The sequence below is a fragment of the Heterodontus francisci genome, chromosome 9 (assembly GCF_036365525.1).
Source record: "Heterodontus francisci isolate sHetFra1 chromosome 9, sHetFra1.hap1, whole genome shotgun sequence".
Lineage (NCBI taxonomy): Eukaryota > Metazoa > Chordata > Chondrichthyes > Heterodontiformes > Heterodontidae > Heterodontus > Heterodontus francisci.
Window position 1 is genome coordinate 33,117,834 of NC_090379.1, and position 22,467 is coordinate 33,140,300.

The following is a 22,467-nucleotide window of genomic DNA, read 5'->3' on the forward strand; positions in this document are numbered from 1 at the left end:
CCCACAAGAATGCCGTCAGGTTTTACCTGGTGGTGTTCTTGGGGCTTTTGCCCCCTCTTCCCTCCACGGGTAAATACCAGAGGCAATGGGAGGAGGCCCTTAAGTGGCAGTTAATTGGCCACTTAAGGGCATTGATTGGCCTTGGGTGGGCGGGCTGTTTCTTGCAGTTGCTGCGCCACGTAAAATTGCAGCGAAGGTGGGAAGGCTTTGAGGACGGCCCCACCCCGCCTCTCACTCAGTTTTTCGGCCCCCAACCCCTTCCGGCAGCCTGCTCATTGGGGGGCTGTAAAATTCTGGCCATTGAGCCTGCCCCATACCATTGCAGTGCCCTAGTGTCATGATTTACAAGCCATCTTCAGTCACGTGATCTCCTCGGAGTTGCACTTAGTGACATGCATACTGGACGTGCAATGATACAATAATCATGCACTAACGCTGAAGATTTATGAAAAACTGACTTTGTCTTTAAAAATAACTTCTATTTTTAAAGGTGAACCATGGCCCAAAATGGCCACCAAAGAAAAGGGGATTGGCCTTTTGCATATTCAAACTGACAAAGACAAAGGACAAATCTTCAAAGTTAAAAAGTATCGTTGGAACCCATCCTAAAAACATTCCAGAATTGAATATTGTCTTCTGAAATAAAGGAGGTATGAAGTAGCCACATCCTGGACCATTGCGCAATCACCATGGGTGGAGATGAGAATGTCTCTTACCAGGAGGTGAAAGGTGACATGGTTTTAATTTTAAAAAGACAGCCAGAGAGAGACTCACCCGGGAGAGAAGCAACATCTAACAGTTCCAGCCAAGCCAGAAAGCACATGCCCTGCTGAAAAATCCAAAATCTACAGTATACAGCAATGACAGTTAGAAGTAGTCCACCGTCTTCAATTGAACCTTCAATCAAGAGAGAAATCTACACTTATCAGGCCTGTATCCATCTAGATTTCAAGAAGAATTGAACAAGTTTATGGTAACCTTTCTCCTCACTAAAAAACCACCTTCCTTTTCCCATTCTCTATCTGTTTCTTCTGTGTGTGTGTGTGCGCAAGCGAATGCATGAATGGATGCAGTTGCGACAATTTTAGGATAAGGCGTATTGATCAATAAGCCATTGCTTTTCTGTTTCTTAAAACCTACAAGAAAACCTGTTTCTGTCTGTTTATTTGAAAAATAAAACACCAAGGGGTATTGATGACAGTGTGAAAAATGTGTTGGAGGCACTGTCCTTGGTATCAAGGAGGAACAATTATCATGTAGCTCCTTTGTCGCAATACACATAAGTGATGTGTTGACTTGCCATGACATTTTTTCCCCAATATACTGACTTGCTTCACGAACCTGGATGAAAGGTTTTGCCAAGTGGTTTGTTGAAGACTGTGCCTTGTTATCAACAGCTCAATGCATGTTAACACATTTCTGCTAAAATCATGGATTCTTCTTCCCTTGCAGATGAAAGAGTTTGTTCACCCCCCTTTATGGAGCTCAGCAGTCAGTGTGGGGAGGACACTATGGCAGAGATTGAGAAGCACAAGCTGACATTCCCATTCAGTAAGTGTGCAGAAACTGAAACAATACACAAGGGACAGCTGCAGACTTACTGTGGTTCCTGCTTTACAATTTAATATTTGTAATAAATCAGTTCAAACATTTCCAATAACAATTTTGAAGTGGACTTTGGTGATTGTAATAAATTTCTTGTGGCAGCTTCTATATAAGGAAAGCATGAAATGTGATTTTTACTTTGGAAGTAGTACAGCAAGTGGTCTTGCCAAGTGGTCTGTAAAAATGTGTTTACCTGCCTTCTGAAAAGCTAGGGGAACTACCCTGTCTTTGTCCTTTCCCATCAACTCACGGCAACCTCAGAGTTACTTTCAGAATTTAAAAACGTTGCTTTTCAAAAGTTGCTGTTTATTTTTTCCGACCTTCCTCATGCCCAGCCGATTGTGTGGATGACCTCCTAATTTATAACCTCTTTTTTAAAAAAGAAAAGCACGCGGGCAGCCTGTGAACACTTAAACCATTGTTCCTTTTTATTTAATTCCTCCCTCCCTCCTAATGCAGAGGTGCATAGCCTTAATTTGACCCTGTTTTGGCCGGGTTCCAATCTAAAATTTGATCTGCGAGGTCAGGGACACAAACCACCTTGCATCGTGTCACCATGTGGCTGGAGCCCCACTATACAAGGTGCTACCTTCCCCAACCATTTTCTTCTTTAGAAGTTGCCTCCCTTTGAAACTATAGCACCGGTGATACTCTAAGTCTACTCATTTCTGCTGCCGCCCCATTTTAACTTAATTCGCCACCACCCCCCCCCCCCCCCACCCCCCCACCCCAGCACCATGCCTCGTACTATTCCACAGCTGAGAGGGCAGATAGAAGATGGTGCCCAGGCTTCTGTCAATGCAATTCAGTAACTGCTCCCCAAGAAGTGGCTGACCATGACCCCTGTTGACCTTCCTCCTGATATTTTATATATTAAGAATAGTGACTACATCTCCCTGGAATGTAAAGCTCACCTCCATTCACTGCATGCCCCCTGACAGCACAGTGAAGACTGGGTGCTTTCACAATGCCATTCCACTGTGCTGTACTGTGTTAACCTGCCCCTTGATCTGGTACTGTATACAGCCAGGCGGGCACAGTGCCATGGTTTCCCCTTGTGGAGTAGTCCTGGCCTTTGGTATGGTTAGGGAGAGCAGGAGTCCTGTGCCACTTCACCTATTTGAGTGGAGAAATTTTAATTCCCCCATGTTTACATATTTACTGGTTTCTCTTGGTCACAGCTGTGTGTTTCTCTGTTGCTCTCTCACAGTTGGGTTTTTGTGTTGGCCAGACTACACTGGACCAAAGTTTGATGATACTACATGATAATATTGTTCCTGGAGTTAGATTTTTCCTCATCCAAACTAGTTTGAGGGAGGAGTTGGGAGTGGAGGTTGTCGGGCTGTTTTCTTGGTCACGCCAAACATTTTGATGATCTCCTGTTTCTTTTTGTAGTTTGCAAAACCAGAGTGGCACACGGCACCAACTCTCATGAGGTGAGTAACAACACAAAGATTTGTAAGAAATAACTTAGCTTCACTAAGACCCAGTTTACTTGAAAGAGTTTCCCATGTCTATATGCATGTTGTTATGAAAGTGCTTCTGTTTTTGGTTAAATATTTTTTGAGGAATTCATAGTCAAACTGAAGAAATGTTGTACTAGTTTTTTTTCCAAGTGGTTATCAAAAGGACACTGAAAGAACTAGTTTGGCAACAATGTTTATTGGTTGTCACATGACTCAAATTAAAAATAGAACAGAAACCCTGGTAATTGGGTAAAATGTGTGCAGAAAAGTGATAGTCGTGCGCCCCTTGACAGGACAAGCCTGAGAGCAGCAGTGCGCACCTGAGAGAGGTGCAAACTCGCAAGCTTTTGGTTGTAGTGTCAGTGTTTATCTTCTGGCATGAGATAAAGTTAGTGCTTGCTGCTGAAGTGTCATGGAGGAAGAGACCAGATTCTTGTTAGAGTCAAGTCTGCAGAAGGAGAAGAGAATTCCCAAGGAAGAAGACAACAACCCAGCTCAGCTTTCCAGCACCTCTCTGAAAGACCCTAAGAAGTCCACTGTGTCAACTCTTCTCGTCTCCTGTCTTCGAAGAGGAGTCTGCTAAATTAATTCTCAATGCCGTCTGAAAAGAACTGTTCTAAAAGATCCCAGTGACCCATCTAGGTGTTCCCAGAGGCTAGACTGTCTGCCAGTTTTGGAACACAACATATCTCATCTGCTGTTGTCTTCAAGAATGAGCAAGTATTCAACCCAAGTGTTTTTTTTTGTTTGTAACAGAGCACTGAACAAAAATTCCTTTATTTTTCCGATTAACTGGTGGGTGTGTGTGTGTGTGTGTGTGTGGCTAAGGTCAAAAGGGCACTTGAACATTTCAGTCTGTGTGTTTATGCTTTACTTCATTACTAGTTAAGACTAGTTTTATAATAAACCGATAATTTTGTTGTTTATTAAAGAAACCTGGTTAGTGTGTTTTATTCTGGGATTAAGAATAGAGTATATGATTAACCATATCGGTAATTGGGAAAATTTAAACATATGTTGTGATCTGTGGAGGAGTGGAATTAGAATAAACAGTGTACTTGTCCCACCTCAGTCGTAACAATGTATGTATGAACCATTTGAGAACTGCAAGATTCTGGTTTGAGTTTTCTTAAAAGAATCTGTACGTGATCCATCTGATCCTTTTTGCATAATTGTGAAGAGCTTATTGTTTCTAACCCAGTGAGATGTGAGAATGTGAACAAACCCAATAGCACCAGGCAAGATTTCATGGAGGCTTAGATGATCCGTTATGCCAGTGGGGTTTGAAATATTTATTCAAACCATCCCTGACCAAAATAGTTGTTTCCGAGCAGTAATTCACTTGCCTTAGTGGTTTTCTGTTTAAGCAAACCTTATTGCACTTCTGACATTCTCTCATGGAATGGTGGGAGTTGCTTTAAAGCAGTTTGCCCTTAAAGAACTTCAATTCCTTAGAGTGCGTCGCTGAAGGTCTTAGCCTTTGTTTTCGTTGGCATGTCTCTTGAGGGACTGTGAAGCTTGGGATTCTTTCATGGAGATGTTTATTCTTAAAATAGTGCTAATTCTGTTATGGTAGTGAGATCTAGGAGATTGTGGGTAATATCTGGCCAAAAAATTGGATGACGTCCAATTCAAATCTATAGATAGTTGCTATGATAGCCTTTAAGTCAAACTTTCCAAAGTACCAGGGCATTTGTTCTACGACTTCATTTGTTAGCAGCGACAAAGAAGCCTGCTGGTCGGGTGTTCTCAGCACTCCAGCTCTTCTGGAAACCTCTAAATCCTACTGAGCAGTTGGATAAATCATATTGAAACAGACTCTGAGGAGCCATAGTTATGGATGAGGATTTGTTTAATTTGTGCTTGGATGTTTGATTTGGCTGCAGAAGCTCCAAATATAGGCCTGTTTGTAAGATTATCGTGGATTTTACAAATATGTGCCGCCTGAAGGCCAAGAACCCAATAACACACACTGCTTAGACAACACCGTTTAAACCTAAATAATCTGAAGGGTGCAGAACGTACTCTGCCAGTGTCACTAGTAATCTGATGCTAGCCATTCATCCCGGAACTAACAAGAAACAGACTGCCACCAGTGGACTACTTCATTCACTCGTCTACTGTAGCCTATGACAAGAAAGACAGACTTGCATTTATAACAGCAACAATAACAACTTGGAGTTATATAGTGCTTTTAACATAATAAAACATTCTAAGGTGCTTCACAGGAGCATTATAAAAGGAAGTGTGATGCTGAGCCACAAAAGGAGATATTAGGTCAGATGACTAAAAGCTTGGTCAAAGAGGTAGGTTTTAAGGAGGTCTTAAAGGAGGAAAGCGAAGCGGAGTGATATAGGGAGGTTGTTCCAGAGCTTGGGACCAAGGCAAACTGAAGGCACGGCCTTCAGGAGCGATTTAAAGTCAGGGATGCTCAGGAGGCCAGAATTACAGGAGCACAGATATCTTGGATGGTTGTGGGACTGGAGGAGATAGAGATAAGAAAGGGCAAGGCCCATGGAAGGATTTGAAAACGAGCTTGAGAATTTAAAAATGAAGATGTTCATTGACCGGATGCCAATGTAGGTCAAGAAGCAATGAGGCGTTAGGCGAATGGGACTTTGTGCGAGTTTGGACACAGGCTGCAGCGTTTTGGATGTTCTCAGGTTTGTGGAGGGTAGAATGTGGGAGACCAGACAGAAGTGCATTGGAATAGTCAAATCTAGAATTAACAAAGGCGTGAATAAGGGTTTCAGCAGCAGATGAGCTGAGACAAGGGTGAAGTTGAGCGTGATGGAAATAGGCAGTCTTAGTGATGGCATGAATATGTGGTTGGAAGCTCATCTCGGGGTCAAATATGACACCAAGGTTGTGAACAGTCTGGTTTAGTCTAAGACGGTTGCCAGGGAGAGGGATGGCGTTGGTGCCTAGGGAATGGAGTTTGGAGTGGGGACCGAAAACAATGGCTTCCCAATTTTTAATTGGAAGAAATTTTTGTTCATCAGTACTGGACGTCAGATAAGCAGTCTGATAATTTAGCAACAGTGGAGGAGTCGAGAGAGGTGGTGATGAGGTAGAGCTGGGGTGTTGTTAGTGTACATGTAAAAACAAACACTTCCTTTCAGATGACATTGCTGAGGCGCAGCATGCAGATAGGAAATAGGAGGGGTCCAAGAATAAATTATAGGATGACACCAGAGGTACCAGTGCAGGAGCAGGAAGAGAAGTCATTGCAAGTGATGCTCTGGCTATGATTAGATACGAATGGAGCCAGGTGAGAGCAGTCTCACCCAGCTGGGCGACAGTGGCGAGGCGTTGGAGGAGGATGGTGTGGTCAACTGTGTTTAAGGCTGCAGACCGGTCAAGAAGGACGATGAGGGGTCATATTAACATAGGATATCATTTGTGATTTTGATGAGAGCCATTTTGGTACTGTGGCAGAGGCAGAACCTGATTGGAGGAATACAAACATGGAGTTGCAGGAAAGTTGGACGTAGGCTTGGGAGACAACAACCCGTTCAAGGACGTTCAGGAAATCAATATAGTGCCTTTCACAATCTCGGGCCATCCCAAAATGGTTTGCAGCCAATGAAGTACTTTTTGAAGTGTTGTCACTGTTATAATGTGGGAATTTGAGAAACAAGGGAACTTAGGAAGGCATTGTGGTGGCCACTGTGTCTTTTAAATTCATTGGCCAATGTTATGACCTAAGTGAGACTGTTGACATTAAAATATGAGATATGAACCCCCACACCAATTTAAAGAATTACGCAACAAGATTTCACATTTTAAAACTTTTATTATAACAACAAAACTAAAAGAAATCCCCATGAACCTTGTAAGCAGCTGATACTCCAAATTACAAAGAAAGGTATTTACTTATTAAAACTCTTGAAAACCTCACACCATACTTACACATTACACAGTCTTCTTTGGCAAAATCTTTGTGGTTTAAAAGTCCTAAACTCCTCTCAATTGGAATGGGTTGGATCTCCCAGACCTTTCTCAAAATAAACATCCTCTTTGCTCTCTTCTCCGAGCACTTTCGACCTGGGCGTCCGTGAGTAAGGCGATTTCCTGGTGATCATGTTGGTCTTTTACCTCTCCTCAAACTTCAACTTTCAAAACAGATTCAAGTCTTTGCAGCCTTTCACTGTATCTTCTGAGAGCAGATGTTCCCCCTCTCACTCTTGAGGCTACCTCTGGTTGTGTTCCTTTTTTACAGCCTGCTCTGAGGCTGCAATCACTAGTTTCCTTTCTTACAGCCTGTATGCCTTCAGAAAATTTGTTCACTTTATCTGGAATCAAAAGTCAATAGCTCATTGTTCTGTTCCAATATGCAAAGTCCAGAAGTCTGGCTTCAGCAGAGCCACCTGGGCTTTCCATTGTTTCCAGGTGTTAGCAGCTGTCATGCACATTTTGCATCCTCGGAATCATTGATGCCTTCTTGTCGCTTCAAAAGTCTCACCATTGTTCCTCAGGTGTTATACCCCTGCAGTCTTTGTTTTTCAAAAAAAAAGACTTTAATCCATGTTCACTTTTGTCCTGGTATCCAGGATTTCATAGAATCATAGAAAGTTTGTGGCACAGAAAGAGGCCACTTGGCCTATTGTATCTGTGCTGCCCAAAAATAGAGCCACTGAGCCGAATCCCACTTTCTGTCTTGTCTTTAACCAGAGTCAATGTGAGGTCACCTGACTTCTCTTACTCCACCTTAAACTTTTAAAAATCACAGTTTTTAAAAACATAATCATGTTACAAAGTGCAGCATTCAAAGCAGCTAGACTGGATCTTGATTCCAGGATTTGGACTGAGCTTCCCTATTTTGGCTCACATTGACTTTGTGTGCCCAGGCTTTCATTGGAGATAGTGTAAGAACAACAGCAACTTTCTAAAGGTGCAAGAGTTATCAATAAAAGAGGATAAAATACGGTGGAGATAGAATCCGCCACATTGTGTTGAGGCATGGTAGAGACAAGGAAGTAGCACTTCAATATGATAAGGCACTGAGTATTACCATCACATACAGAGGTTCCCTTGATATGTCTGACTCCTCATGCATGTACCATAGAATTTTTTTAAGATAATTTTCTGCTGATAATGCTGAAACTTGATTAGAGCCTATGAATAATAGTTCTGAGCCTTCAACTCCTGCTTCAATGTACTAGCATTCTTGAACTGGCAATTCCACCCCCACCCCCTCCGGCGGATTCGCTCGCTCCAGACGTTGTATCCTTGGACAGAATTATTGCTGTCTTCCAGCTTTCCTTGTCCAGCACAAATTGTGAGGGATGAATTGTTGCTGTTTTGTTTCTGGCAGTGTTGAATAGTCCCATTCAGGGTCTCTGCATTCTTAAAACTGTGGGAAGGAACACACTGCTATAAAAAGCAAATGGTGAAAATGAACAAAGTACTGTTGAGGCATTGTCCTGGCAAGTGAATGGCTCCCTGTACTCGGGAGTAGAATCTGCTCATCATCATCATCATCTCAGAGCTCCGACCCTCAGCACTTTCATGTACAGTTACAAGTGATATGGGGGGCAGGGGCAAGAGGATTTAAGTTGTGATTGCCCTTTCCCACTTCATCTGGATATTGGCCAGAAGAGAAAGTGGGTCTTTTTATTTTTAAAAAATCATTCTTGGGATGTGAGCATCGCTGGCAAGGCCAGCATTTGTTGCCCATCCCTAATTGCCCTTGAACTGAGTGGCTAGCTAGGTCATTTCAGAAGGCAGTTAAGAGTTATTGCTGTGGGACTGGAGTTGCATCTAGGCCACACTGGGTAAGGATGGCAGATTTCCTCCCCTGAAGGCCATTCGTGAACCAGATGGGTTTTTGATGGGATTTGAACTTGTGTGTCTGGAGCATTAGCTTGGGTTTCTGGATTACTAGTCTAGTAACGTTACTACTATGCTACCGTCACCCTAGAGCTAGACTGGGATAAAGTATTCACAGGCTTCAAGGCTGAACAGCCACACTGACCAGTACGGGAATTGAACCTGTGACTCTGGCATTATTAGCACTACACACTAACCATCTGAGCTGACCCATCATGCTGTATTGCCCCTTTTCCTGAGCTATGTGTCAAACACTGACATGAATAACAGTTACAGAATAGAAGCACAGAGCATATAAATAATGAACAAAATACCAGCAATGGCCAAGGAGAGATACGGAGTGGGAAAAGGTAGATGAGGAGCGATATGGGGGAGGAATTTTATGCTGTCACCCGAAGCGACTTTGGAGGTGGGGAGAGTATATAATCTGGCAGCAGGGTGGTGAAGGGACCCCGCCACCTTCCCGCCTCCACCCAGCTTAAGTTTGGGGCGGGAAGGTCTGAACAGCCTTCCCACCCCGCTGCCAATTGAGGCTCTTAAGTGGACAATTAATGCCCAATTAAGGGTCTTATTCCACCTCCGCTGGCATTAGCCCAGCAGCAGGCAGGCCTGTCGTCGCATGGGGAGCACACCAAACAAACCCTTGCAGGTTGCTTTCCAGTTCCAGGGGCGAAGGGGGTCCCTTGTTAAAAGGCACTTCGTGTCCACTTAAGTGCCTAATTGTTACGTAATCCGGCAGGCCCCAGAGGAGGTGACATAGAACTCTTGCCGGCACTTTAGATAAAATCCCAGCTACAGAGTGGGAAAGAATAATAGAATCATTACAGCTCAAAAGTAGGCCGTTCAACCCATCATGTCGATGCTGACCGTCCTACAGAGCAATTCAGGTACTGTCACTCCTCCGTCCCCCTCCCCATATACCTGCACGTTCCTCCTCTTCAGGTGTTAGAGTGTTTGGAATATTTAGAAAATGTAGAAACTTTCACAGCACAAGAGGCCACTCTGCCCATCATGTCTCTGGTGGCTGAAAACCGAACCACCCAACCTAATTCCATTTTCCAGCACTTTGTCCATATCCCTGGAGGTTACAGGACTTCAGGTGCATATCCAGACATCTTTTAAATGAATTGAGGGTTTCTGCCTCTACTATCCTTTCAGGCAGTGAGTTCCAGACTGTTACCACCCGCTGGGTGAAAAGATTTTTCCTCATCTCCCCTCTAATCCTTCTACCCATAACTTTAAATCTATGGCCCCGAGTCACTGACCCTAAGGAAAATAGGTCATAGAGTTATACAGCACAGAAACAGAGGCCCTTCGGCCCACCGTGTCTGCGCCAGCCATCAAGCCTATCTATTCTAATCCCATTTTCCATACTAGGACCCACAGCCTTGTATGCTATGGCATTTCCAGTGCTCATCTAAATATTACAATGTTGTGAGGGTTCCTGCCTCTACCACCCCTTCAGCAAGTGTGTTCCAGATTCCAACCACCCTCTGGGTGAAAATTTTTTTTCCTCAAATCCCCTCTAAACCTCCTCCCCCTGACCTTTAAATCTATGCCCCTTGGTTATTGATACTTCCACTAAGGGAAACAGTTTCTTCCTATCTACCCTATCTAGGCCCCTTTATAATTTTGTATACTTCTATCAGGTCTCCCCTTCAGCCTTCTCTTCTCTAAGGAAAACAACTCTAGCCTATCCAGTCTCTCTTCATTGATGAAATGCTCCAGCCCAGGCAACCTCCTGGTGAATCTTCTCTGTACCCTCTCCAGTGCAATCATATCCTTCCTATAGTGTGGCGACCAGAACTGTACACCAGCTGTGGCCTAACTAGCGTTTTATACAGCTCCATCCAATCATGGTCCTTCCCAATCACTCAATCAAGGTGCCTCACAACCTTGTACACCTAAATCAAATCTCTCCTCAGCCTCCTCTGTTCCAAGGAAAACAACCCCAGCCTATTTAATCTTTCATCATAGCTGCATTTTTCCAGTCCTGGCAACATCCTTGTAAATCTCCTTTGTATCCTCTCTAGTGCAATTATATCCTTTCTATAATGAGGTCACCAGAACTGCATGCAGTACTCAAGTTGTGGCCTAACTAATGTTTCATACAGTTTCAGCATAACCTCCCTGCTGTTTATATTCTATGCCTCATCTTATAAAGGAAAGGATTCTGTATGCCTTAACCACCTTATCGACCTGTCTTGCTACCTTCAGGGATCTGTGGACATACACTGCAAGTTCCTTCACTTCCTCTAAACCTCTCAGTATCCTCCCATTTATTGTGTAATCCTTTTGCCTTGTTCGACCTCCCCAAATGCATCACCTCACACTTGTCTCCTTCAGGGATCTGTGGAAATTCACACCTAATTCCCTCTGTTTCTTACACTTCTCACTATTCTATCATTTATTGTGTATTCCCTTGCTTTGTTTGTCCTCTCCAAATGCATTACTTCGCATTTCTCTGGATTGAATTCCATTTGCCACTTTTCTGACCTGACCAGTTCATTGATATCTTCCTGCATTCTACAGCTTCCCTCCTCGCTATCAGCCAAGCGGCCAATTTTTGTGTCATCTGCAAACTTCTTGATCATGGCCCCTACATTTAAGTCCAAATCATTAATATGCACCACAAAAAGCAGGGGAGCTAGTACTAAGCCCTGTGGAATCCCACTGGAAACAGCCTTCTAGTCATAAAAATGCCCGTCAACCATTACCCTTTGTTTCCTGCCACTGAGCCAATTTTGTGTCCAGCTTGCTACATTCCCCAGGATCCCATGGGCGTTTATTTTTTAACCAGTCTGCCATGTGGGACCTTGTCAAAAGCCTTGCTAAAATCGATGTAGACCATGTCAACTGCACTGCCCTCATCAAATCCTCCTTGTTACTTACTCAAAATTTCAAGCAAGTTAGTCAGACACAACCTTCCCTGAACAAATCCATACTGACCATTCTTGATTACTCCATGACGGATTATCCTGTCTCTCAGAATAGATTCCAATAATTTGCCCACTACTGAGGTTAGACTGACTGGCCTGTAATTATTTGGTCTATCCCTCGCTCCCTTTTTAAACAGAGGTACGACATTTGCAGTCCTCTGGTACCAGACCTGCATCCAGTGAAGATTGGGAAATGATGATCAGAGCATCCGCTATTTCCTCCCTGGCTTCTTTCGGCAGCCTGGGGTACATTTCATCCGGCCCTAGTGATTTATCCACTTTCAAGGATGCTAATCCCCTTAATACTTCCCCTCTCCCTGTGTTTATCACATCCAATGTTTCACATTCCTCCTCCCTTACAGTGCCTGCATTGTTCCCCCTCTTTTGTGAAGTCAGACGCAAAGTATTCATTAAGAACCATACCCACATCTTCTGCTTCTACACATAGGTTATGTTTTATGGGCCCTACTCTTTCCTTAGTCATTCTTTTACTCTTAATGTATTGATAAAATATCTTTGGGTTCTCCTTGATTTTACTTGCCAATATTCTTTCATGCTCTCTCTTTACTTTCCTAATTTCCTTTTTGATTTCGCCCCTGCGCTTCCTATACTTGTCTTGGCTTTCTGCGGTATTGAGTTCTCAGTGTCAGAAATAAGCTTTCCTTTTCTGCCTTGTGCTGCTTGACAGCTGTAGATTTGCCATCCCACTCTTTTTCTTTGTGGGAACACGCTTGCTCTGAACCCCTTGAATCTCCCTTTTGAATGCCTGCTACTGCGCTAACACTGATATACCTTCAAGTAGCTGTTTCCAGTCCATTTTTGCTAAATCACTCCTCCGCTTAGTAAAATTGGCTTTACCCCAATTTAGAGCTTAAACTTATGTTCTATCTTTGTCCTTTTCCATAATTATGTCAAAACTAACTGAATTATGATCACTACCACCAAAATGCTCTCCCACTGCCACTCCATCCCACCTGCTCATGTTCACTTCCTAACACTAAGTCCAGAACTGTGCCCTGACTTGTTGGACTTGCTACATACTGGCCAAATAAGTTCTCCTGAATGCACTTTAAAAGTTTTGTTCCCTCCATTCTTTCCACACTACAACTTTCCCAGTTAATATTGGGGTAATTAAAATCCCCTACCATTATTGCCCTGCTGTTTTTGCATTTCTCAAAGAATAGCCTACATATTTGCTCTTCTATCTCTCTCTGACTGTTTGGGGGTCTATAGTACCCTCTCAGTAGTGTGACTGCCCCTTTTTTGTTCCTTCACTCAAACCATATAGCCTCATTTGATCCTTCTAACATATCATCCCTCCTCACAACTGTAATTGATTCTTTGACCAAAATTGCCACCCCCTCCCCTTCATTTTTATCCCCCTTCTGTATTTCGTCTGCAAACCCTGTAACCAGGAACGTTGAGCTGACATTCCTGTCCCTCGTTAAGTCATGTTTCTTTAATCGCTGTGATATCATACTGCCACGATTCTATCTGTGCACTCAACTTGTTTGCTTTATTTGCTATACTCCTTGCATTGAAGTATGTACCCTTGAACGCTGCCAAACTTTTTTTTCTTATTTTCTAACCTTTTTTTCCTCTGCCTTCCAGACTCATTCACTAATTTTCTGGTTTCCATTTCCATTTCTGATTTTTGTCCCATCTGAATTCACCTTCAGGTTCCCATCCTGCTGCCAAACTAGTTTAAACCCTGCCCAACAGCACCAGCAAACCTCCCCACTAGGATATTTGTCCCATCCGGCTTGCACAAGTGCCACCCACCTCCCCCAGAACCTGTCCCAGTGCCCCAGGAATCTAAAGCCCTCCCTCTTACGCCATCTCTCCAGCCACGCATTCATCTGCTGTAACTTCCTATTTCTATGCTCATTAGCGCACAGCACTGTGAGTAATCCAGAGATTACTACCTTTAAAGCTCTTGCTTTTTATTGTCTTTCCTAACTCCTTAAAGTCTGCCCACAGGAGCTCATCCCTTTTTCTACCTGTGTCATTGGTACCGATATGGACCATGACCTCTGGCTGTTCACCCTCCACCTCCAGAAGGTTCTGCACCTGCTCAGTGATATCCATGACCCTGGCACCAGGAGGCAACATACCATCCTGGATTCATGCCCGCGGCTGCAAAAACACATGTCTTCTCCCCTAATCAAAAAAACTCATCACTATTGCTCTACCAGTCTTCCTTGTACCTCCCTCACCCCTGTATAGCTGAGCCATCTGTGGTGACGTGGACTTGGCTCTGGCTGTACACCCCAGATGAATCATCACCCTCGTCAGTATTCAGAACTGAATACTGGCTGGAAAGTGGGATGCACTCAGGGGACTCCTGTACTACCTGCCTGTTTCTTTTTGACTGTCTGGTGGTCACCCATTCCCTGTCTCCCTGTGTATCCTTAAGTTGTGGGGTGACCACATCTATAAACATGTTATCCATGTAGCTCTCAACCTCATGGATGCATCTCAGTGATGTTAGCTGCTGCTCAAGCTCAGAAACCAGGAGCTCAAGCTGCTGCAACCGGCGACACTTCCTGCACAAATGGTTATCCAGGACATGGGATGTGTCCTGGAGCTCCCACATTGCACAGGACTCTTAAGGTTGGAGCCGCTCTGCCATTACTTTATTTGTTAACTAATAACCTTGTTGTTACTAATAAATCGTACTACTGGTAATAAATCTTACCAATGCTAATAAAGCTTTGCCAATTATAATAAACTTTACTACTATTAATAAACTTTACTAATACTGATAAACTCTCCTAATGCGTTATACACCTTATGTAAAACTACAAGATAAGACTTGTTACTTTTTGTTAATAGTTAATACTTCTAAGGTTTTAAACTCCCAGTTGTTTAGCCTCAGTCCCTAAGCAGCAATACTCACCAGTCAATCAACTTACGACTTTCCTGTGATGTGATAGAACATAGAACATAGAACATACAGCACAGAACAGGCCCTTCGGCCCACAATGTTGTGCCGATCCTTTGTCCTCTGTCAAGGACAATTTAATCTATACCCCATCATTCTTCTTTATCCATATACCTATCCAAAAGCCTTTTGAAAGTCCCTAAAGTTTCTGACTCAACAACTTCCCCGGGCAAGGCATTCCATGCCTCGACCACTCTCTGGGTAAAGAACCTTCCCCTGACATCCCCCTTATATCTCCCACCCTTCACCTTAAATTTATGACCCCTTGTAACGCTTTGCTCCACCCGGGGAAAAAGGTTCTGACTGTCTACCCTATCTATTCCCCTGATCATCTTATAAACCTCTATCATGTCACCCCTCATCCTTCTCCTTTCTAATGAGAAGAGGCCTAGAATGTTCAGCCTTTCCTCGTAAGACTTATTCTCCATTCCAGGCAACATCCTGGTAAATCTCCTCTGCACCCTCTCCAAGGCTTCCACATCCTTCCTAAAATGAGGCGACCAGAACTGCACACAGTACTCCAAATGAGGCCTTACCAAGGTCCTGTACAGCTGCATCATCACCTCACGGCTCTTAAATTCAATCCCTCTGCTAATGAACGCTAACACCCCATATGCCTTCTTCACAGCCCTATCCACTTGAGTTGCAACTTTCAATGATCTATGCACATAGACCCCAAGGTCTCTCTGCTCCTCCACATGCCCAAGAACCCTACCGTTAACCCAGTATTTTGCATTCATGTTTGTCCTTCCAAAATGGACGACCTCACACTTTTCAGGGTTAAACTCCATCTGCCACTTTTCAGCCCAGCACTGCAACCTATCCAAGTCCCTTTGCAGACGACAATAGCCCTCCTCGGTATCCACAACTCCACCAACCTTTGTATCATCTGCAAATTTACTGACCCACCCTTCGACTTCCTCATCCAAGTCGTTAATAAAAATCACAAACAGGAGAGGACCCAGAACTGATCCCTGCGGCACGCCACTGGTAACTGGGCTCCAGGCTGAGTATTTACCATCTAAGACCACTCTCTGCCTTCTATCAGTTAGCCAATTCTTAATCCAACTGGCCACATTCCCCACTATCCCATGCCTCCTGACTTTCTCCATAAGTCTACCATGGGGGACCTTATCAAATGCCTTACTAAAATCCATGTACACCACATCCACTGGTTTACCCTCATCCACTTGCTTGGTCACCTGCTCAAAGAATTCAATCAGGCTTGTGAGGCAAGACCTACCCCTCACAAAACCGTGCTGACTGTCCCGAATCAAGCAGTGTCTTTCCAGATGCTCAGAAATCCTATCCCTCAGCACCTTTTCCATCAACTTGCCTACCACCGAAGTAAGACTAACTGGCCTGTAATTCCCAGGGTTGTTCCTATTCCCTTTCTTGAACAGGGGCACAACATTTGCCACCCTCCAATCACCTGGTACCACCCCCGTCAGCAGAGAAGATGAAAAGATCATTGCCAGCGGCTCTGCAATTTCATCCCTTGCTTCCCATAACATCCTTGGATATACCCCGTCAGGCCCGGGAGACTTGTCTATCTTCAAGTTATTCAAAAACCCCAACACATCTTCCCTCCTAACGAGCACTTCCTCGAGCTTACCAGTCTGCTTCCCACCGTCCTCTTCAGTAATACACCCCTTCTCATTCGTAAATACCGAAGAGAAGTACTCATTCAAAACCTCACTTATCTCTTCCGGCTCAACACACAGTCTCCCGCTATTGTCCTTGACCGGACCTATGGTCCCCCTAGTCATCCTCATATTTCTGACATACGCGTAAAAGGCCTTGGGGTTTTCTTTTATCCTACCCGCCAAGCATTTTTCATGCCCTCTCTTAGCTCTCCTAATCCCTTTCTTCAGATCCTTCCTGGCCATCTTGTATCCCTCCAGAGCTATGCCTGTGCCCTTTTTCCTCAACTTTATATACGCATCCTTCTTCTTCCTAACAAGACTCTCAACCTCTCTTGTCAACCACGGTTCCCTCACATGACCATCCCTTCCCTGTCTGACAGGGACATGCTTATCAATGGCCCCTACTATCTGCTCCTTGAAAAAGTTCCACATTTCGACCGTGCCCTTCCCTGCCAGCATATGCTCCCAACTTATGCTCCTCAGTTCCTGCCTGACAGCATCATATCTACCCTTCCCCCAATTGTAAACCTTGCCCTGTTGCACATACCTATCCCTCTCCATTACCACAGTGAATGCTACAGAATTGTGATCACTATCTCCAAAGTGCTCGCCCACCAACAGCTCTATCACTTGCCCTGGTTCATTACCTAGTACCAAATCCAATATTGCCTCCCCTCTGGTCGGGCAGTCTACATACTGAGTCAGAAAAGCTTCCTGGACATACTGCACAAACACTACCCCATCCAAACTATTCGATCTAAAGAGTTGCCAATCAATATTTGGGAAGTTGAAATCCCCCATAATTACTACCCTGTGACTTCTGCTCCTTTCCAAAATCTGTTTCCCAATCTGCTCTTCCACCTCCCTGCTGCTATTGGGGGGCCGATAGAAAACTCCCATCAAGGTGACTGCTCCTTTCCTGTTCCTGACCTCAACCCACAGTGCCTCAGTCGGCAGATCCTCCTCGAAAATTCTTTCAGCAGTTGTTACACTATTTCTAACTAACAATGCCACCCCCCCACCTCTTTTACCACCATTCCTAATCTTATGAAAACATCTATAACCAGGTACCTCCAAGAACCATTCCTCCCCCTCACCTATGGTTTGATTTTTTTTTTAAACCCGAACCAGGAATTCTATAGAAGCTGCAGCTGTAGCAGTGTGCCTCTGCTCTCTCCCAGGTAACTGTAGGCCCCAAACCTCGCTCTGTATTTATGGTCACTCCCTCTCCAGTGTGTTCTCTTGCAGGTCTGCTGCTGCACTCTGTCCCAAAAAGGATGGAGAAGGAGAGGTTAAGAGTTGAGAAGAGGAGGTGCAGAGTGCAGAAAGAAAAACTGGACACTTTTTAAATAAGTAAATCTTTCTCCTGTGGCCGGAATTTTACAGTGGGCGGACAGGAGCCGGACTCCAACGTAAATGCTGGTGACAAACCCGCTTCCAGCCTGGGGATCTGTCCCGTATTTTACGGGTCCCCAGGCTTTAAATGTCCCGAGGCGGGACTTCCACCCACTTGAGGGAGGAGGTCCCGCCTCAGTGAGCTGCCAGCCAATCAGCGGGCTGGCAGCTCTTCGTCTCAGCAGTGGCACCAGGAGCGGTGGCCACTGCTGGGACTGCAGACCAGCCAAAGCCTTGGACCCGAGAGAGTGGGTAAGTTTGGGTTGCCTCACCAGGGGGATTGGTCATGCCCTAGTGAGGCTAGGATGGTCGTTTGGGGGGAGGGGGGCATCTTGGGGATGGGTCGGGAGGCGGGGGAGGCCCTCAATTGGGCGCCCTGTGCCCCGCCCCCACCCCCGGCAGCTATTGCTGGGCGACGTTTCACGTCCCCGGCACACCTGCTTGCCATGGGTAAAATACCCGTGGAGGTGGGCGAGGGCCCTTAAGTGGCTGTTAAGTGGCCACTTAAGGGTCTTGATTGGCCTCAGGCAGGTTGGCCGTTTCCCAGCCCCCCCACCCCCTCTTTCCCCCCCCCTCCCCACCCGCCACGACCTCCGTAAACTGGTTCGGAGGCGGAATTGGGGCGGGTAGGCCTCCCGGAGCCTGCCACTCAATTTTACGCTGCCCCCACGCCACCATCCGATCCGCTGGGGCGGCGTAAAATTCCGGTCTATGTGTTTGGTCCTAGGATTTTTGTGTTAAACTTGTTGTGCATCTCCTTTTTGTTGAGGTTTAGTCTGCCTTTTGAGGTATTCTCTCCCTTTTCTCCCTGTATTATGATATGCACCATGTCAGGGCAGACAGCCTGTGCCTAACCCTCTGCCAGTGATGCTATAAACCTGCTGTTAGCTGTGTGCCAGTTACCTGGGGCCAGTGTGGTTTTAAATCCACAACATTATTGTAGTTTTATTCTTTGGTTTTCTAAATTATTTAATTTTTTTGTGCCAAACTTTACTTTGAATTAATAATTTTTGTAGTGATGATTTGTTATGGTGTTAAATGGAAGGCATTCTTACACGATCTGACTCCCTCTCTGATGCCTCATCCATCTACGATGTTGATGCTGTTGGCCTTGGTGCTGAGGAGAACTGCAGAGAAAAATCCAGGCATTTCTACAAGGAGAAGGAGCACTGGGCAACTATCTCAACCCTCCTTACCCTTGTCAGAGCCACACCAGAGCAGAACTGGGCAAGGCCCAGCAACAAGTTGGCTGTTTGCTGTCCTCAGGCACAGCAAGGCCTGTATTTTAAAGAAAAAAGCTATTGTTTCGTGACATTGTTCTGATAAAACCCCTTAAACTGTACTTTAAAAAAAAAAATCATTCTGTAGTTATGGATGTCACTAGCAAGGCCCCCAGCATTTATTGCTCATCCTTGGTTACTCTTCGGAAGGGGGTGGTGAACTGCCTTCTTTTTGAACCACTGCACTCTGTGCTGTAGGTACACCCACAGTGCTGTTTAGGAGGAAGTTCCAGAATTTTGACCCAGTGACTATGAAGTAACAACAATAAACGTCCAAGTCAGGATGGTGTGTCACTTGGAGGGGAACTTGGAGGTGATGGTTATTATATGCAACTGCTGCCCTTGTCTTTCTGGGTCAGCATCGGCAACCTTAACAAGAAAAGCCGTTTTTTAAATTCAGTCAAAAACACAATATCTTACAGCTGCAATGCTGTTACTCAAATGCCAATCATAATGAATAACAAGACTCGTTCCACATCATTTTGAAGATTTTTACAAAACAGTTAGTTGAAACTTTCTCAAGTGCAATGTTCATAAAAGTTTTAAAAATGAAACAAGTAATTTAATTACCAACAAAATGGGTTCGATTGAGGTTGGGAGCTGCATGAGCCGTTTAATGAACCTCAGGTTGCAGACCCACTTCTACGTGTTGGAGGTCGTGGGTTTGCGAATACTCTTGTGCTATATGGCAATATTCAATCACCTTGTGTCTAACTCCATGCTTCCCCTCTTTTACCTTGCTGTAATTTGCTCAGTTGCAAATTTTTCCATTTTGCTAAGGGTTCAGTCAGTCAACTGAATGGCAGTGCATGTGGCCTAGCAAGCTGCAGCTCCTCAATCACCACAGAACTCCTAATCACTACAAGATCTAGGACTGGAGAAATATACCACGAGTCTGTCATGTTTAATTATTGTCATGGTCAAGTAGGGCTATTCGACCAGGACCCAGCATGTGCTGGCTTCTAACTGTGACATTGCTTCAGGCAGTGAGGAATGCTTGCAGTCAGGGCCTCTCAAGATACCACTCAACTATTCTCTTTCTCAGATTAACTGGGACATGAAGTAGAATGCCTAAGGCTGTGTAGAAGGCCTGCAGGCAAGAAGGACCCTTTGAGAAAGGATCTCAAAAATGCTTCAGATGGTCTATCACATCCTTGTCATTTCTCATTTAGCGATTCAGAGAAGGAATAATAACAGTGCATCAAACTCTGATAAGCCTACATACTTGTCTTAATGAGCGCCTTAGATCATCTGTGCCTGGAGTTTATGATTCCTGTAAAATTTGATGCATTTTAGATATTAGCAATTTAAAATCTATATTCTACTGGGACTTAAAGGATTGTGAAAATGTATACCAAGCTTTAAATAATTGGCATTGTCTTAAAACCAAAGACGTGATTCCGTACCTTTCTACTGTGATGTGCTGTGACTATAATAGAGCCCTGTCATATTTCAGGCAGAAATTAGATTTTCTCATTATCCTTTTGCAGCAGTCTCATCTGAATTCCTCAGATTTGCAAATGTTTGTAATCAGACTATCTCTGAACACTCATACTTTTGGGATAGTTGGAGACCACTTGTTCTTTGCTGCCTCAGTAGAATTAAGCAGTCGCAGTGCTTTGGATTGATGTCTCTCTTCGGTCTCCACTTTTCTCATCTTAAGTCCTGGTGTCCCACTACACCCAGCTTGGAGCATGTGCAACCTCTTGGACATCACCTGCAGCATAACAGACATAACTGCACGAGGATATTGCAGCTGCTGCTGACAAATGGCTTATGTAGAAATGTGAGATTTCCTGTTGTATCAGGGGCTTACATATACTTTTGGCTGGGCACCTTGTATAGCAGAAATCCATAATGTAAATTCCCTTCCAGCTGTGAGACGGATGAGTGGAAGAGGCAGTCCTAAGATATGTTCTGCTTGTAACTCTTGGATATGCCTCTAGATGGCACCAGAGTCCCAGTCAACAATATGCTGTGTATCATCAGAAACACTAGAAGTGTGCTGATTGGTGAGCCAAGAAGGGGGTGCCTTGAAAAAATCTTAGATTTAAATAAATTGGCCAATTTTTGTTTTGTGAAGGGAGGAATTCTTTCGAGTATGGGGCGTGCGAGAGTATCTTAGTATGTTGATAAATCTTTCCCAATCTAATCTGATCTGAATTGTTGCCTTCCTGTAGATGTAGGGTGTTGGAGGCTGGTGTAGTTGAATGTTTCTGGCCTTCCTCAGTAACTGGCTGTATCACGCACATTTACATTTTGTCACTTGGATCAAAAATGAAAAACATTTCTTAGGGTGGTTGAGAAAATGTTGGTAATGGGAAAATGATTTTTGTTTTTTAAAAAAAGGTTTATTCTTGTATTTAGGTAATGGCGATATTATACAGGCTGTAATAGATAATTGACAATCCTACAGCATAATTTTACATGACAAACTAGAGAATTCCAAGAACTCAGTTACAGCGAATCCAAGAGGACAACACAGCCAACTGGAGAGGCTGTCAGAAATAGGATATTGCAATGTTGCTGACCTCGTCTGAAAATGTGGATGAAGAGAGTTACTCAGAACCATTAAAAAAAAACAGGAGAAAACCATTCCTCCCATAGGGTCGGTGCTGGTTGTTTGGTGGAGCAATCCACAACTAACCCCGCATTCAGCTGTATTATCAGCTGCTTCAGTTCGGAAAGTGGTGGCAGGGATAGGGTGGATGGTGAACAGGATGAGTATTCTCGGGGGAAATAAGGCCACTGAAAAGGCCGCTGTGGGTTTTCTGTCTCAATCTACTTTGATATTTGGCATAAATTTGTAGAAAAATCACACTTGCAAGAAGTTAACTGGTTCGTTTCTGAAAATATGTTTTAGAAATCTAGAGAAAATTCACCTTTCAACAAACGGGTGGCTTAGCAGAAATGGCCAAAGAAAGGATTTTGGTTCCAGCTGTTTTGATCAGCTGTCCTGAACTCGCACTGCAAGCTGTCTGCGGACTTAGACTGGATACAGCCCTGCTCTCAGAAATCCAACAGTCAAAGATGGAGTGTAGTGAGTGAGGAACGATGCTAGCAACGTTTATCTATAGGAGAAGGGAGCCTTTTAGCCCAAAATCTAAAGTATGCATTAGAATGATACAAAATAGTAATCTTTATGTGTGTACGTGTGTGTCAGCTGTGACTCCTAGTACCACTCTAGCCTCTGTCAAGAAACTGTGGACTCAAGCCCACAACAGAGACTTGGGCACATAATCTAGACTGACACTTCACTGCAGTACTGAAGGAGCACTGTATTGTTGGATATGCCATTTTTTGGATCAGTCATTAAACCAAGGCCTGTCAGCCCCTTGGTTGGCCGTGAAAAATCCTGTG

At 44.3% G+C, this 22,467-nt stretch overlaps 1 protein-coding gene across 1 annotated transcript in view; it reads left to right on the top strand.

Annotated features, from left to right (window-relative positions):
* Nucleotides 1-22,467, top strand: part of itpk1a (inositol-tetrakisphosphate 1-kinase a) — a 250,394-nt gene that overhangs the window by 207,519 nt on the left and 20,408 nt on the right. The window contains exons 6-7 of the mRNA XM_068038755.1: nucleotides 1,453-1,551; nucleotides 3,001-3,041. Coding sequence (XP_067894856.1) covers nucleotides 1,453-1,551; nucleotides 3,001-3,041 — 140 coding nt within the window. The remainder of the gene's footprint in view (nucleotides 1-1,452; nucleotides 1,552-3,000; nucleotides 3,042-22,467) is intronic.